We start from the raw sequence: 14,996 nt of genomic DNA, 5'->3' as shown, positions 1-14,996 counted from the left end.
GTACAACACGACAGCATTATTAGAGATGTGCCATGTCATAGTCATCACTAAACTTTGCCAGAAAACTGTTTATGATGTAACAACAGTTCAGCATTTATCCTTGTTGCCCCAGGGGACCAGGAGTTTTCTGCAAAATATAGTTTATTTTAAATGTAAAATGTGTTTGTTTATGGAGGAGAAAACCTCACATAAAAACACTTTGAAAATGGATTATCCGTAAGGGGTTCTGTTTTGCTGGCTACTCAGTAACACATTTAAATGAATGCGTATTGTCTAGCTGTAAAATGTGTTTTGTCATTACATCAATACTTGCCACAATAGAATGTATCTGAGTTGATTTGAATGTTGGCTCGGATGTAGGACATCCCAATGCATGGGCCTCCTAATTTTCTATGACGAACCCAAATAATAATATCACGAGAGAGGAGAAGGAGAACGTTTTAGATTAACATACAGTACATTAACCCTTCTCATCCTCTCCCACCCTTACCTCTCCTCCTTTCCTCCATCAAACCCTTCTACCCACAACATTTCTCGTCCCCCTCCCCTACTCTCTCCTGGAGAGGTAAGTCGTACATATCCTCCATCTTGCCTTTGTTGCCATGACAATGCTTCGCAGCACCTCAGGAGGAACTGTCCACTGGGTGATGATGGATCACAAGATCACTGTACTGACAGGCAGGGAGGGAGAGAGAGGAGATAAATGGGAAGAAGAAAATAGTTATATCAAGAAAATAGGAAGAGATGGCGAGGTGTGTAGAAAGAGAATTTGGGGATGTACTGTATAAAGGAAGGAAGAGTGGCAAAGAGAAAGAGTCAGAAGTAGGGACTAAAATTGAAAAGAGAAGATTAGCCAAACAAAAGAGGACATTTATGTGGTTCTTGTAGCACTGTGATTTTTGAGCAGTTGAGAATGGCCATTCATTCCCTTAGTGTGGGCACAGCTGAGAACATAGCCAAGGCTGCAGCCTGATCCGAGCATAGAAACAGCAAGCCATTTACTACCTGTTATTGTTCTACTCTGAAAGAATACACGTCATGGACCCACACGCATATACACCCCCCCACACACACTCAAAAGTTGACTCTCACATTCCCACTTACACACGCATAATCAAACACACATTTTTGCTAATCTTAAACCAGTGCTGACATAGTACATATATGGTTTTGAAATCATCAATTCCACTACATCTGTGTTTGACATGAAAAGAGGAAGAGGGTTTCTGCACACACAGACACACACACAGTTTGTGACAGATGGCAAGGACATATTTTCAAGGCCTGATGAAATATAGAACCAGCCCCCAATCCCACACACTGTAACACATACACAATCACACACATACACACACACACGTACAAACCCATCAGCATATGCACGTGTTGTCATATGTCAATATGCATACATTCTCACACATATGGATGCAGGGACCCCCCCCCCCCCCCCCCCACACACACACACACTTTCTCCCCATAATCTTGCCATTTAATAGCTGTTTCTATCTAGTCTGCTGACTGGGTCTGACACTCTTGAAACAGACCCAAGGAGTCCCTCTCTGAGCTGTGTTAAAGCTCAACTCACAGGCTACACTGCTCTTTCACTCCAACATGGTTTTTACTTCCCTTCACAGTATAATAACAATGACCAGGCCCTCTTAGTCATTCAGACAGCATGGTCTGCTCAGTATTCATAAGACTGGGCCTGGGCCTCAGGCCAGAGGCCTTTAAAAGGAGTAACGGGCCAACGGATTCATGGTTCCGTTTCAGAGTATTGGAATTGCCCCTGTATCATATGTGCATATCATATGTATTTAACACACAGTGGCAGCAAGGACAGAACTGAGATAGGTGTACATCAATATCACAGTGCAGGAACTACTGTGACACAGTGAGGTGCTGAACGACGCATTAACATGCATTAGTACAACATGTACAGTGCCTTGCGAAAGTATTCGGCCCCCTTGAACTTTGCTACCTTTGGCCACATTTCAGGCTTCAAACATAAAGATATAAAACTGTATTTTTTTGTGAAGAATCAACAACAAGTGGGACACAATCATGAAGTGGAACGACATTTATTGGATATTTCAAACTTTTTTAACAAATCAAAAACTGAAAAATTGGGCGTGCAAAATGATTCAGCCCCCTTAAGTTAATACTTTGTAGCGCCACCTTTTGCTGCGATTACAGCTGTAAGTCGCTTGGGGTATGTCTCTATCAGTTTTGCACATCGAGAGACTGAATTTTTTTCCCATTCCTCCTTGCAAAACAGCTCGAGCTCAGTGAGGTTGGATGGAGAGCATTTGTGAACAGCAGTTTTTAGTTCTTTCCACAGATTCTCGATTGGATTCAGGTCTGGACTTTGACTTGGCCATTCTAACACCTGGATATGTTTATTTTTGAACCATTGCATTGTAGATTTTGCTTTATGTTTTGGATCATTGTCTTGTTCGAAGACAAATCTCCGTCCCAATCTCAGGTCTTTTGCAGACTCCATCAGGTTTTCTTCCAGAATGGTCCTGTATTTGGCTCCATCCATCTTCCCATCAATTTTAACCATCTTCCCTGTCCCTGCTGAAGAAAAGCAGGCCCAAACCATGATGCTGCCACCACCATGATGATGAGCTGTGTTGCTTTTACACCAAACATAACGTTTTGCATTGTTGCCAAAAAGTTCAATTTTGGTTTCATCTGACCAGAGCACCTTCTTCCACATGTTTGGTGAGTCTCCCAGGTGGCTTGTGGCAAACTTTAAACAACACTTTTTATGGATATCTTTAAGAAATGGCTTTCTTCTTGCCACTCTTCCATAAAGGCCAGATTTGTGCAATATACGACTGATTGTTGTCCTATGGACAGAGTCTCCCACCTCAGCTATAGATCTCTGCAGTTCATCCAGAGTGATCATGGGCCTCTTGGCTGCATCTCTGATCAGTCTTCTCCTTGTATGAGCTGAAAGTTTAGAGGGACGGCCAGGTCTTGGTAGATTTGCAGTGGTCTGATACTCCTTCCATTTCAATATTATCGCTTGCACAGTGCTCCTTGGGATGTTTAAAGCTTGGGAAATATTTTTGTATCCAAATCCGGCTTTAAACTTCTTCACAACAGTATCTCGGACCTGCCTGGTGTGTTCCTTGTTCTTCATGATGCTCTCTGCGCTTTTAACGGACCTCTGAGACTATCACAGTGCAGGTGCATTTATACGGAGACTTGATTACACACAGGTGGATTGTATTTATCATCATTAGTCATTTAGGTCAACATTGGATCATTCAGAGATCCTCACTGAACTTCTGGAGCGAGTTTGCTGCACTGAAAGTAAAGGGGCTGAATAATTTTGCACGGCCAATTTTTCAGTTTTTGATTTGTTAAAAAAGTTTGAAATATCCAATAAATGTCGTTCCACTTCATGATTGTGTCCCACTTGTTGTTGATTCTTCACAAAAAAAATACAGTTTTATATCTTTATGTTTGAAGCCTGAAATGTGGCAAAAGGTCGCAAAGTTCAAGGGGGCCGAATACTTTCGCAAGGCACTGTATTTGAGCTGCTGCTCTTTAGACTATCGATATATATTTGAGTGGCGTTAGGTAACCCAGCTAGAACGTAATATCCACACCACCAATTGGCCACACCTGATCCTAATGAGTGCTTGTTTCCTTTGAAATGGGGTCTGTTTGAATACACTAGAACAGATTTGTATGCATGAAAACACATTGCATCCTGACTCCATCTATGTGGTGCAGTGGACTAGTTCCATGGATAGAGAACTGAAGATTATAGGTTTGAATCTCAATGATGCTTGACTCATGCCTAAGGAAATTAATTTCCATGTGTCCTATTTGTGCTTGGAGTAAAAAAAAAATGTTTTACCAAAAAATCAGTTTTGAAAAGTATATGGCAAATATACATCCAATATGGATGGTGTTAAGCGATGGGAAGGGTTGAATGGACCTGAAGGTTGGGAATAAAAACAACTAATAACAACAAGATAACTATTGTAAAACATACTGGGTCCGTAAAACATATATAGATTGAGAACATTTGTGAAAGAAATAGATGGATAGGTTGAGGTTAAAAGAAGGACAGGAGTAAAAGCAAACAAAATAGAACTATTGTAAAATAGACAGTGCAAAATGTATATAGTATGCTTAAGCTGGAAGTGGAAACTAAGCGTTGTTTTTCACAAGCTTACTCCAATGATGTATGTTAGTATGAATGTATGTACGTACGTACCTACCTACCAGTCAAAAGTACATACGTACCTACCTATCAGTCAAAGTTTGGATTCATTCATATTCATTCAAGGGTTTTTCTTTATTTTTGTTATTTTTGAAATTGTAGAATAATAGTGAGGACATCACAACTACGAACTAACACATATGGAATCATGTAGTAACCAAAAAAGTGTTAAACGAATCAAAATATATTTTAGATTTTTCAAAGTAGCCACCATTGATGATAGCTTTGCACACTCTTTGAATTCTCTCAACCAGCTTCAGCTGGAATGCTTTTCCAACAGTCTTGAAGGAGTTTCCACAAATGCTGAGCACTTGTTGGCTGCTTTTCCTTCACTCTGCGGTCCATCACATCCCAAACCATCCCAAAATTGTTGCAACCCCTATTACTAGCCGGTTCAACCTCTCTTTCGTTTCATCTGAGATTCCCAAAGATTGGAAAGCAGCTGCGGTCATCCCCCTCTTCAAAGGGGGGGACACTCTTGACCCAAACTGCTACAGACCTATATCGATCCTACCCTGCCTTTCTAAGGTCTTCGAAAGCCAAGTCAACAAACAGATTACCGACCACTTCGAATCCCACCACACCTTCTCAGCTATGCAATCTGGTTTCAGAGCTGGTCATGGGTGCACTTCAGCCACACTCAAGGTCCTAAACGATATCTTAACCACCATTGATAAGAAACAATACTGTGCAGCCGTATTCATTGACCTGGCTAAGGCTTTCGAATCTGTCAATCACCACATCCTCATCGGCAGACTCGATAGCCTTGGTTTCTCAAATGATTGCCTCGCCTGGTTCACCAACTACTTCTCTGATAGAGTTCAGTGTGTCAAATCGGAGGGCCTGTTGTCCGGGCCTCTGGCAGTCTCTATGGGGGTGCCACAGGGTTCAATTCCTGGGCCGACTCTCTTCTCTGTATACATCAATGATGTCGCTCTTGCTGCTGGTGAGTCTCTGATCCACCTCTATGCAGACGACACCATTCTGTATACTTCTGGCCCTTCTTTGCACACTGTGTTAAAAACCCTCCAGACGAGCTTTAATACCATACAACTCTCCTTCCGTGGCCTCCAACTGCTCTTAAATACAAGTAAAACTAAATGCATGCTCTTCAACCGATTGCTGCCTGCACCTGCTCTGGACGGTTCTGACTTAGAATATGTGGACAACTACAAGTACCTAGGTGTCTGGTTAGACTGTAAACTCTCCTTCCAGATTCTCATCAAACATCTCCAATCCAAAGTTAAATCTAGAATTGGCTCCCTATTTCGCAACAATGTATTCTTCACTCATGCTGCGAAACATACCCTCGTAAAACTGACCATCCTACCGATCCTCGACTTCGGCGATGTCATTTACAAAATAGTCTCCAATACCCTACTCAATAAATTGGATGCAGTCTATCACAGTGCCATCCGTTTTGTCACCAAAGCCCCATATACTACCCACCACTGTGACCTGTATGCTCTCGTTGGCTGGCCCTCGCTTCATACTCGTCGCCAAACCCACTGGCTCCAGGTCATCTACAAGCCCCTGCTAGGTAAAGACCCCCCTTATCTCAGCTCGATGGTCACCATAGCAGCACCCACCTGTAGCACGAGCTCCAGCAGGTATATCTCTCTGGTCACCCCCAAAACCAATTCTTCCTTTGGCCGCCTCTATTTCCAGTTCTCTGCTGCCAATGACTGGAACGAACTACAATAATCTCTGAAACTGGAAACACTTATCTCCCTCACTAGCTTTAAGCACCAGCTGTCAGAGCAGCTCACAGATTACTGCACCTGTTCATAGCCCATCTTTAAATTGCCCAAACAACTACCTCTTCCCCTACTGTATTTATTTATTTATTTTGCTCCTTTGCACCCCATTATTTCTCTCTACTTTGCACATTCTTCCACTGCAAATCTACCATTCCAGTGTTTTACTTGCTATAATGTATTTACTTCGCCACCATGGCCTTTTTTGCCTTTACCTCCCTTATCTCACCTCATTTGCTCACATTGTATATAGACTTATTTTTCTACTGTATTATTGACTGTATGTTTGTTTTACTCCATGTGTAACTCTGTGGTGTGGTATGTGTCGAACTGTTTTGCTTTATCTTGGCCAGGTCGCAATTGTAAATGAGAACTTGTTCTCGACTTGCCTACCTGGTTAAATAAAGGTGAAATAAATAAATACATAAAATTGGGTTTAGGTTGAGTGATTGTGGAGGCCAGGTCATCTGATGCAGCACTCCATAACTCTCTTTCTTGGTCAAACAGCCCTTACACAGCCTGGAGGTGTGTGTTGGGTCATTGTCCTGTTGAAAAACAAATGATAGTCCCACTAAGCGCTAACCAGATGGAATGAGGTATCGCAGCAAAATGCTGGGGTAGCCATGCTGGTTGAGTGTGCCTTGAATTCTAAATAAATCACTGAAAATGTCACCAGCAAAGCACCTCCACACATTCACACCTCCTGCACTCCATGCTTCACGTGGCAACCACACATGCGGAGATCATCCATTCACCTACTCTGATTCTTACAAAGACATGGCGGTTAGAACCAAAAATCCCATATTTGGACTCATCAGACCAAAGGACAGATTTCCACCGGTTTAATGTCCATTGCTCTTGTTCCTTGGCCAGAGCAAGTCTCTTCTCACTGGTGTCCTTTAGTAGTGGTTGCTTTGCAGCAATTTGACCATGAAGGCCTGATTCACACAGTCTGCCTTTCCTATGGCGGTCCTCATGAGAGCCAGTTTCATCATAGCGTTTAATTGTTTTTGGGACTGTACTTGAAGAAACTTTCAAAGTTCTTGAAATGTTCCGTATTGACTGACCTTCATGTCTTAAAGTAATGATGGACTGTAATTTCTCTTTGCTTGTTTGAGCTGTTCTTGCCATAATATAGACTTGGTCTTTTTCCAAAAAGGGCTATTTTCTGTATACCACCCCTACCTTGTCACAAGCATTAAGAAGGAAAGAGATTCCACAAATTAACTTAACAAGGTACACCTGTTAATTGAAATGCATTCCAGGTGACTACCTCATGAAGCTGGTTGAGAGAATGCCAAGAGTGTGCAAAGCTGTCATCAAAGCAAAGGGAGGCTACTTTGAGGAATATCAAATGTAAAATATATTTTGATTTGTTTTGGTTACTACGTGATTCCATATGTGTTCTACAATGTAGAAAATAGTAAAAATATAGAAAAACTGTGGAATGAGTAGATGTGTCCAGATTTGTGTCCAGACTGGTACAGACTGGTACTTTATTAAGGCGGCCGGTAACCTAATGGTTAGAGCATTGGGCTAGTAACCGAAAGGTTTCTGTATTGAATCCCCGAGCTGACAAGGTAAAAATATGTCGTTCTGCCCCTGTCTGTCATTCTGCCCCTGAGCAAGGCAGTTAACCCACTGTTCCCCGGGCGCCGAAGACGTGGAATTTGATTAAGCCTACGATTCAGAGGGGTTGGGTTAAATGCGGAAGACGTGTTTCAGTTGAAGGCATTCAGTTGTACAACTGACTAGGTAGCCCTCCTTTCCCTATATATATTTGCAAAAAATATATACGGGGAGTTGGAAGTGATGCAGACAATTACATTGATCTATCTGCAGTATTAAAAAACGAACAAAAACAAAGTAAACATTTTTCAAAAAAGGCTTTGCCATGTGTTTTCTTTGTGCTGGGTCGCGGGGATAGTGACAGCCTGAGGGTATATCTGCATCGGCCACACGTGAAACTTAAATAAGTTTAAGACTAAAGTGTGGGATTGGCTTCATCTAAGGTGGATGTAGGTAGTGGCGCCGAGCTCAGGTACTATAGATGAAGATGCCTCAGGGATCAAATACTCACAAGGAGGTATTAATAATACCTTCTCTAGAAGGTACCGATGCAGTGTGCTGCCTTATTGTTAAACCGAAAGTGCTGCTGTTGTTCGATAACTACCTTCTAGAAGTGTCAAGCTCTTCCACAGGTTGAACGCATTGTCAAACACCCTCATTACAGTTTCCCATCTAGTTAATATACAGTTTTCTTTCTCCAAATGATAAAAACATTGTCTGTTGAATTGATACAAAGACAAAAAAGGTGAGGGAGAATAGAGAGCTTATCGGTCTCTGTGTTGTTCTGGCAGTACTTGTTGTCATGGATTCCTTACCAGTTGTTTGAAACAGGTTGATGATTTTATCAGTTGATTTGACAACATAAGTTTCTGTTTCACAGAGAAACGCTGTATTAATAGAAATCGTATGTGTGGGAGGTTTGAAATAAGATGTCAACTTTAAATGTAAATTATTATTATATTCATCCCATTACTTCTTGCATGTTTTGTATTGTGTGGTATCCCCAGACAATTGACTCCCTGTGTGAATATTTCATTAGGAGAGAGGGAAAGTAAGAGGAGAGGTAAGAGAGAGAGAGGTGGGGGGTGGGGGGAGGGGGTGGATGCCAGCAAGCAAACAACACCATGCAAGGAAAAGGAGAGGGAAGGCATAGGGAAACAAAATCTGCTTTTCAATGTGCGAGTGTTGAGCAGAGGAGCTGCTGCCTGCTGTAGGTGAACACACAGAGAGACGTTCAGAAGATGCTCTCAGTGAGAGGGGAGCTGACGCTGGGCTTTCATATCATGCTCAAGCTCCTGGACTCCTTCTCTGCTGGTAATAGTTGAAATTCTGCCTGCAGAGCGCTCTGTCTTGCCGACCCGCCGAGGTAGAACCTATTGTTTGGTGGTTTAATCGCTCTGTGGCTCAGTGTTCTCTCTCTGTGGATCGGTGGATGGGAGCAACCCTCTGCAGCTGTAGCATCAGTCAGTGAGCCTCACTAATACAGATAGATCAATAGCTCTTGTCCTAATAGCAGGCGAGAGAGAGAAAGCGGGTGAGAGAGAGCAGAGCAGAGATCGCTGTGGCTAACGCGCAATGTAGTGCAGTGGCACTTGTAGAAAGAGGGAATGAGTGAAAAGAAGAGCGAGTGAGAGCTGGACTAGCTCTACTTTTCTCTGCAGCAGGACCCGTCGTCCATCACTCAATCCTTGCGTCCCTCTGTCCGTCCGTCCGTCCTTCCTGGGAAGTGGTTGTTTTTGCTCTGGTTGGGGTGGGAGAAGTGGGGGGGTTACAAAGTTACACTTGCCATTGATACTCTCTCTGTCTCTCTGCCGCTGCTTTGCAGGAGTGGTGGCGGCCAAGAGGAGCCCCAAGCTGGTGGTGAGTACACCACAACTCTCTTCTCCCTCATCTCCTCCCTTCTGCATTTGTTTGTGTTATTCCCCCCGTGCATGCCCACTTCCTACTGGATGGATGTGGGGGCTATTTAAAGAACAAAAGATATGGAGATAAGGAAGACAGGATTCTAATCTTTCCTTTTCCGCTCTCCATCCAGCCTTCCATAGACCTCCCCTGCTACTTTCCTTTTTCCCCACTTTCTTTCTTTGACTCTCTCGCCCCCTCACTGTGACCCCCTTTTTCTTTCACTCGCAAGCTCTCCATTGCTCCCTCTCCTAGGTATTTTCTCTCTCTCCATTGTCTTTCTCTCTCTCTCTCTTTAACCCCTTCCTTCCCTCCATCTCTCCCATGCTGTCATTGAGTGATTTAAGGGTAGCCTGGGTGTCCTGATTGAGTCATTGTAATGGTGTCCAGCTGGTAAGGAGGGCACAGGGTCATGGATGAGGGGAAAGGAGGATGAGAGGAGAGAGGGGTTGTCTTATACCAGTGGCTAGTTGAAACTAGTTGAAATGCACAGAGCCAAGGACGAGGGGAAAAGAGATACAAAAGGTATCGATAGAGTGAAGATAGAGTGAAGAGGAGAGATTAACAAATGATGATGGAATAAGGGAGAGAACTGAAGGGAATGATGGAGCCGTTCTACGGGACTGACTAGCTACCTCAGTACTGGAGCGGTGGGATGGTCTCTCCGGGGACAATCACTTTATTCTGAGGTTTAAAGAGCAAACGCCTCCTCATCTTTACGACTCATCGTAACCTGATGAGAAATCAATGCTGGCTGTTAGGAGACTCCATCACCGCTGTGAAAGACACACCCATAGCATCCCCTGGAGCGTCGTCCAGAGGGAAAAGTTGTCCCCAAAAAACTGATCTGAGGTCAGTTTTGTGTTCTGCCCACCTATCCTCCTGAGACCGAGCAATTCATTTTTGTCCATTTGTTTTTTGGTCCGTATCTCTAAGGCCATACATGCCCATGTGTTAGGTCCTGTTGTACCTTTGAGAGGACATTTTGGGCTTTTCAATGATATCATAGGTGTGGGGGTGTCACCTTGATATTTCTTTCTTTCTGGTTCTTAAAAATGTATACCATCACAATTAGTACATTTTGTGGTAAGTGTGTGTAATTATAATTTTTGTGATATTCAAAATGTTTATAATAGGTAAATATCTCACATTTCACAAACAAAAGACCTGGAAAATTATTAACATTTCCCTCAATGTTGCATTAATGCAATTCCACGAAATGTGCAGCAGCAGATTGGATAATGTACTATTTTATTTTTTGCCAAACAGGTTGTCAGATGGAAGCCTATAACCTAGAGTATTTACTTCACACAAAGTTGTCATAAATAAAGCACACACATAATTGACACTGACAGTCTGCACAGGAGACCTGAATGCAGTTTAGAGCTCTCATCAGAACTGAAAATTCGATCCCGGTCTGTCCCAATCCCAGTGGGCTGAAGCCCGTACCCAGGCCTGGTCCGACATCACAGAAATTAAATGAGCCCGAACCCAGAAAAAAAGCCAGAATTCTAGAAACAGTAGTATGTTGATGTAAACCGGTGTTGATAATAACAAGGTGAAGGCGGGCAGCAGCAGAGTGAGGATATGAAGAAACAGTAGTATGTTGATGTAAACCGGTGTTGATAATAACAAGGTGAAGGCGGGCAGCAGCAGAGTGAGGATATGAAGAAACAGTAGTATGTTGATTTTATCCTCCTGATTTCTGCTTACAAGCAAAAATAAAAGCAGGGGGTACCAGTGACACGCTCAATACGGAGAGGTCAGATGACCCGGATGCTATGCTACTGGACTGTTTTGCTAGCACAGACTGGCATTTGTTCCAGGATTCATCAAATGGCATTGAGGAAAATACCACCTCAGTCATCGGCTTCATCAATAAGTGCATTGATGATGTTGTCCCAACAGTGACCGTACATACATATCCCAACCAGAAGTAATGGATTACAGGCAACATCCGCATCGAGCTAATGGCTAGAGCTGCCACTTTCAAAGATTGTGACACTAATCCGGAATATTTATAAGAAATCCCGCTATGCTCTCAGACAAACCATCAAAAAGGCAAAGCGTCAATAGAGGATTAAGATTGAATCCTACTACACCGGCTATGACACTCGTCGGATGTGGCAGGGCTTGAAAACTATTACAGACTAGAAAGGGAAACCCAACCACGAGCTGCCCAGTGACGCGAGCCTACCAGACAAGCTAAATGTACTTTATGCTTGCTTCGAGGCATGCAACACTGAAGCATGCATGAGAGCACCAGCTGTTCTGGACGACTGTGTGATAACTCTCTCGGTAGCCGATGTGAGCAAGACCTTTAAACAGGTCAACATTCATGAAGCTGTGGGGCCAGATGGATTACCAGAATGTGTACTCAAATCATTCGTGAACCAACTGGCAAGTGTATTCACTGACTGTAATACCTACATGTTTAAAGCAGACCAACCATAGTTCCTGTGCCCAAGGAAGCAAATGTAACCTGCCTAAATTATTACCGCCCGGTAGCACACACGGCTGGTCATGGCTCACATCAACAGCATCCTCCCGGATACTCTAGACCTGCCCCAACAGATCCACAGATAATGCAATATTAATGACACTCCACACTGCCCTTTCCTACTTGGACAAAAGGAACACCTATGTGAGTGCTGTTCATTGACTACAGCTCAGCGTTCAACACCATAATGGCACAGAGCTCATCACTAAGCTAAGGACCCTGGAACTAAACACCTCCCTATGCAACTGGCTTCTGGACTTCCTGACAGGCCGTCCCCAGGTGGTAAGGGTAGGCAACAGCACGTCTGCTACAGCACGTCTGCTGTTCTTTTTCCCTTCTTGTACTCCCTATTCACCCACAACTCCAACATCATCATTATGTTTTCTGACGACACAACAGTGGTAGGCCTGATCACCGACAGCAATGAGACAGCCTATAGGGAGGAGGTTAGAGACCCAGCAGTGTGGTGCCAGGGCAATAATCTCTCCCTCAATGTGAGCAAGACAAAAGAGCTGATCGTGGACTACAGGAAAAGGCGGGCCGAACAGGCCAATTTAACATTGACAGGGCTGTAGTGGAGCGGATCGAGAGTTTCAAGTTCCTTGGTGTCCACATCACCAACAAACTATAATGTTCCAAACACACCAAGACAGTGGTTAAGAGGGTATGGCAACACCTTTTCCCCCTTAGGAGACTGAAAAGATTTGGCATGGGTCCCCAGATCCTCAAAAGGTTCTACAGCTGCCCATCGAGAGCATCTTGAACAGTAGCGTCACCGCCTGGTATGATAACTGCTCAGGATCTGACCATAAGGCGCAACAGAGTGTAGTGTGTATGGCCCAGTACATCACTGGGGCCAAGCTTCCTGCCATCCAGGACCTATATAGTAGACTGTGTCAGAGGAAAGCCCAAAAAAGTCACTCAAGTCATAGACTGTTTTCTCTGCTACCGCACGGCAAGCGTTACCGGTGTGTCAAGTGTAGGACCAAAAGGCTCCTTAACAGCTTCTACCCCCAAGCTGAACAATTAATCAAAACTATTTACATCTATGCATAGTCACTTTACAAATTACCTCGGCTAACCTGTACCCCCGCACATTGACTCTGTACCGGTACCCCCTTTTTATTATTTTGTACTTTTGTTTATTTAGTAAATATTTTCTTAACTCTTTCTTAAACTGCATTGTTAAGGGCTTGTAAGTAAGCATTTCACGGTAAGGTCTACACATGTTTTATTCTGCGCATGCAACAAATAAAGTAACAAATAACGTTTTTTCCCTTGATATATAAACCATGTCCTCACTTCCTCCCCATTATTCATGAGCTGATCTGCTATCTGCATAATCATCAACTCGATTTAGCCAAATATTCTGTCATTCGTCATTGGAGGTTGTCTAGCAAGCTTAACAACTTTGGTCATTTGACTTTTTTTGACTGCTTTACAACGTTTGAATGAATCGACAAAGCTGGCCTATTCTGGGTGTGCTCTGTGTGTCCTGAGCGTGCTCTGTGTCGGAGTGGCATATCAAGATGCTGATTTAACAACATGGTCATTACACAGGTACACCTTGTGCTGGGGACAATAAAAGGCCACTGTAAAATCAGCAGTTTTGTCACACAACATAATGCCACAGACGTCTCAAGTTTTAAGGGAACATGCAATTGGCATGCTGACTTCAGTAATGTCCCCCAGAGCTGTTGACAGAGAATTGAACATTACTTTCTCTACCATAAGCCTTTTCCAACAGACTTTTAGAGAATTTTGCAGTATAGTACGTCCAACCGGCCTCCCAACTGCAGACCACGTGAATGGCGTCATGTGGGCAAGGGGTTTGCTGATGTCACGTTGTGAATAGAGTTCCCCATGGTGGGATTATGGTATGGGCAGGCAACGAACACAATTGCATTTTATCGATGACAATTTGAATGAACAGAAATACTTTGACGGGATCCTGAGGCCCATTGTGAGGTCCATTTAAAAAAAATATATATCTGTGACCAACAGATGCATATTTGTATTCCCAGTCATGTGAAATCCATAGATTAGGGCCAAATGTATTTATTTAAATTTACTGATTTCCTCTTATGAACTGTAACTCAGTAAAACCTTTGAAATTGTTGCATGTAGCATTTCTATTTTTGTTCATTTTAGACTGTAAATATTCATTTTATTTGCTGTGAAATGTATAAATAGCGGCACAGCCAATACGTCAATGTGGCACAGCCACAATCTTATTTTGGGGAACCCTGAGTGACCAAACTTTGTGTTAAACGCTTTGAATTGGCATTTCCAATTTTCGCGTATTTCCGGGGACTTAGTAGTAGATTTTCGGGGAAATATATTAATCCCTATTTCCTTCTCCCAGGTGTGTTTTTATTATGACGATTCATCAACCCTTAGGTCTTCATAGGGTGCCTATAGTCAAAATCAGTGCTTATGGCCAACTTCTACCCAGAGCCATCCATAAAGTATGTACTGTAGACTACAGGAATACATGTATACTACAGCTGGGATAATACTTCACATACATACTTCAGTGTTCCTGTTAACAGGAAGCTGGGAAATTTGGGTTTAGAGATTAACAGGGATGTGGCATCAGTCATAGTAGGGGCGTCGCCGATTGAGGTCATGTGACAGGGTGGGGGAGGGGGAGGGGCAGGGTGCTGTAGGGGTCGAGAGGGACCAATGGTGACCCTGGTTGGCTGTCACCGTTGATTAGTTTTTCTCAGGGGAAAGCAGGCTTTTCCCCCTCTGTGTTATATTATTGAAATGTCAGGCTGCATGCAACTCTGTGTCAGCCTCTAAGAGCTGTTCTGCCTCTGGTGCTGGGCTTTAAATATGTGTTCAGAGTACACTGCCATATGCAAGAAGGACCCAACTGTCTTGGTGTATTTGCAACTCTCTCTTGATCAAAATGAAGTGTTGGCTTGTAAGTGTGTTTTTGTTTCTACTAACAAAACTATTTTGAAATGTGTTAACTTTTCTTTTCATGATTTGTGTTGGTTTTAATATTTGAATAACCATA

At 43.1% G+C, this 14,996-nt stretch overlaps 1 protein-coding gene across 50 annotated transcripts in view; it reads left to right on the top strand.

The window, feature by feature from the left end:
- LOC110531155 (membrane-associated guanylate kinase, WW and PDZ domain-containing protein 1) overlaps positions 1-14,996 on the top strand; it is a 314,347-nt gene that overhangs the window by 258,227 nt on the left and 41,124 nt on the right. For all 50 annotated transcript variants that reach the window (XM_090184134.1, XM_090184132.1, XM_090184131.1 and 47 more), the window contains one exon: positions 9,395-9,429. In XM_090184134.1, coding sequence (XP_090040260.1) covers positions 9,395-9,429 — 35 coding nt within the window. The remainder of the gene's footprint in view (positions 1-9,394; positions 9,430-14,996) is intronic.

The sequence above is a fragment of the Oncorhynchus mykiss genome, chromosome 9, assembly GCF_057628025.1.
Source record: "Oncorhynchus mykiss isolate SJ-2025 chromosome 9, ASM5762802v1, whole genome shotgun sequence".
Lineage (NCBI taxonomy): Eukaryota > Metazoa > Chordata > Actinopteri > Salmoniformes > Salmonidae > Oncorhynchus > Oncorhynchus mykiss.
Note: the sequence above shows the minus strand (reverse complement) of the source record. Positions and strands in the feature narration are given on the sequence as shown.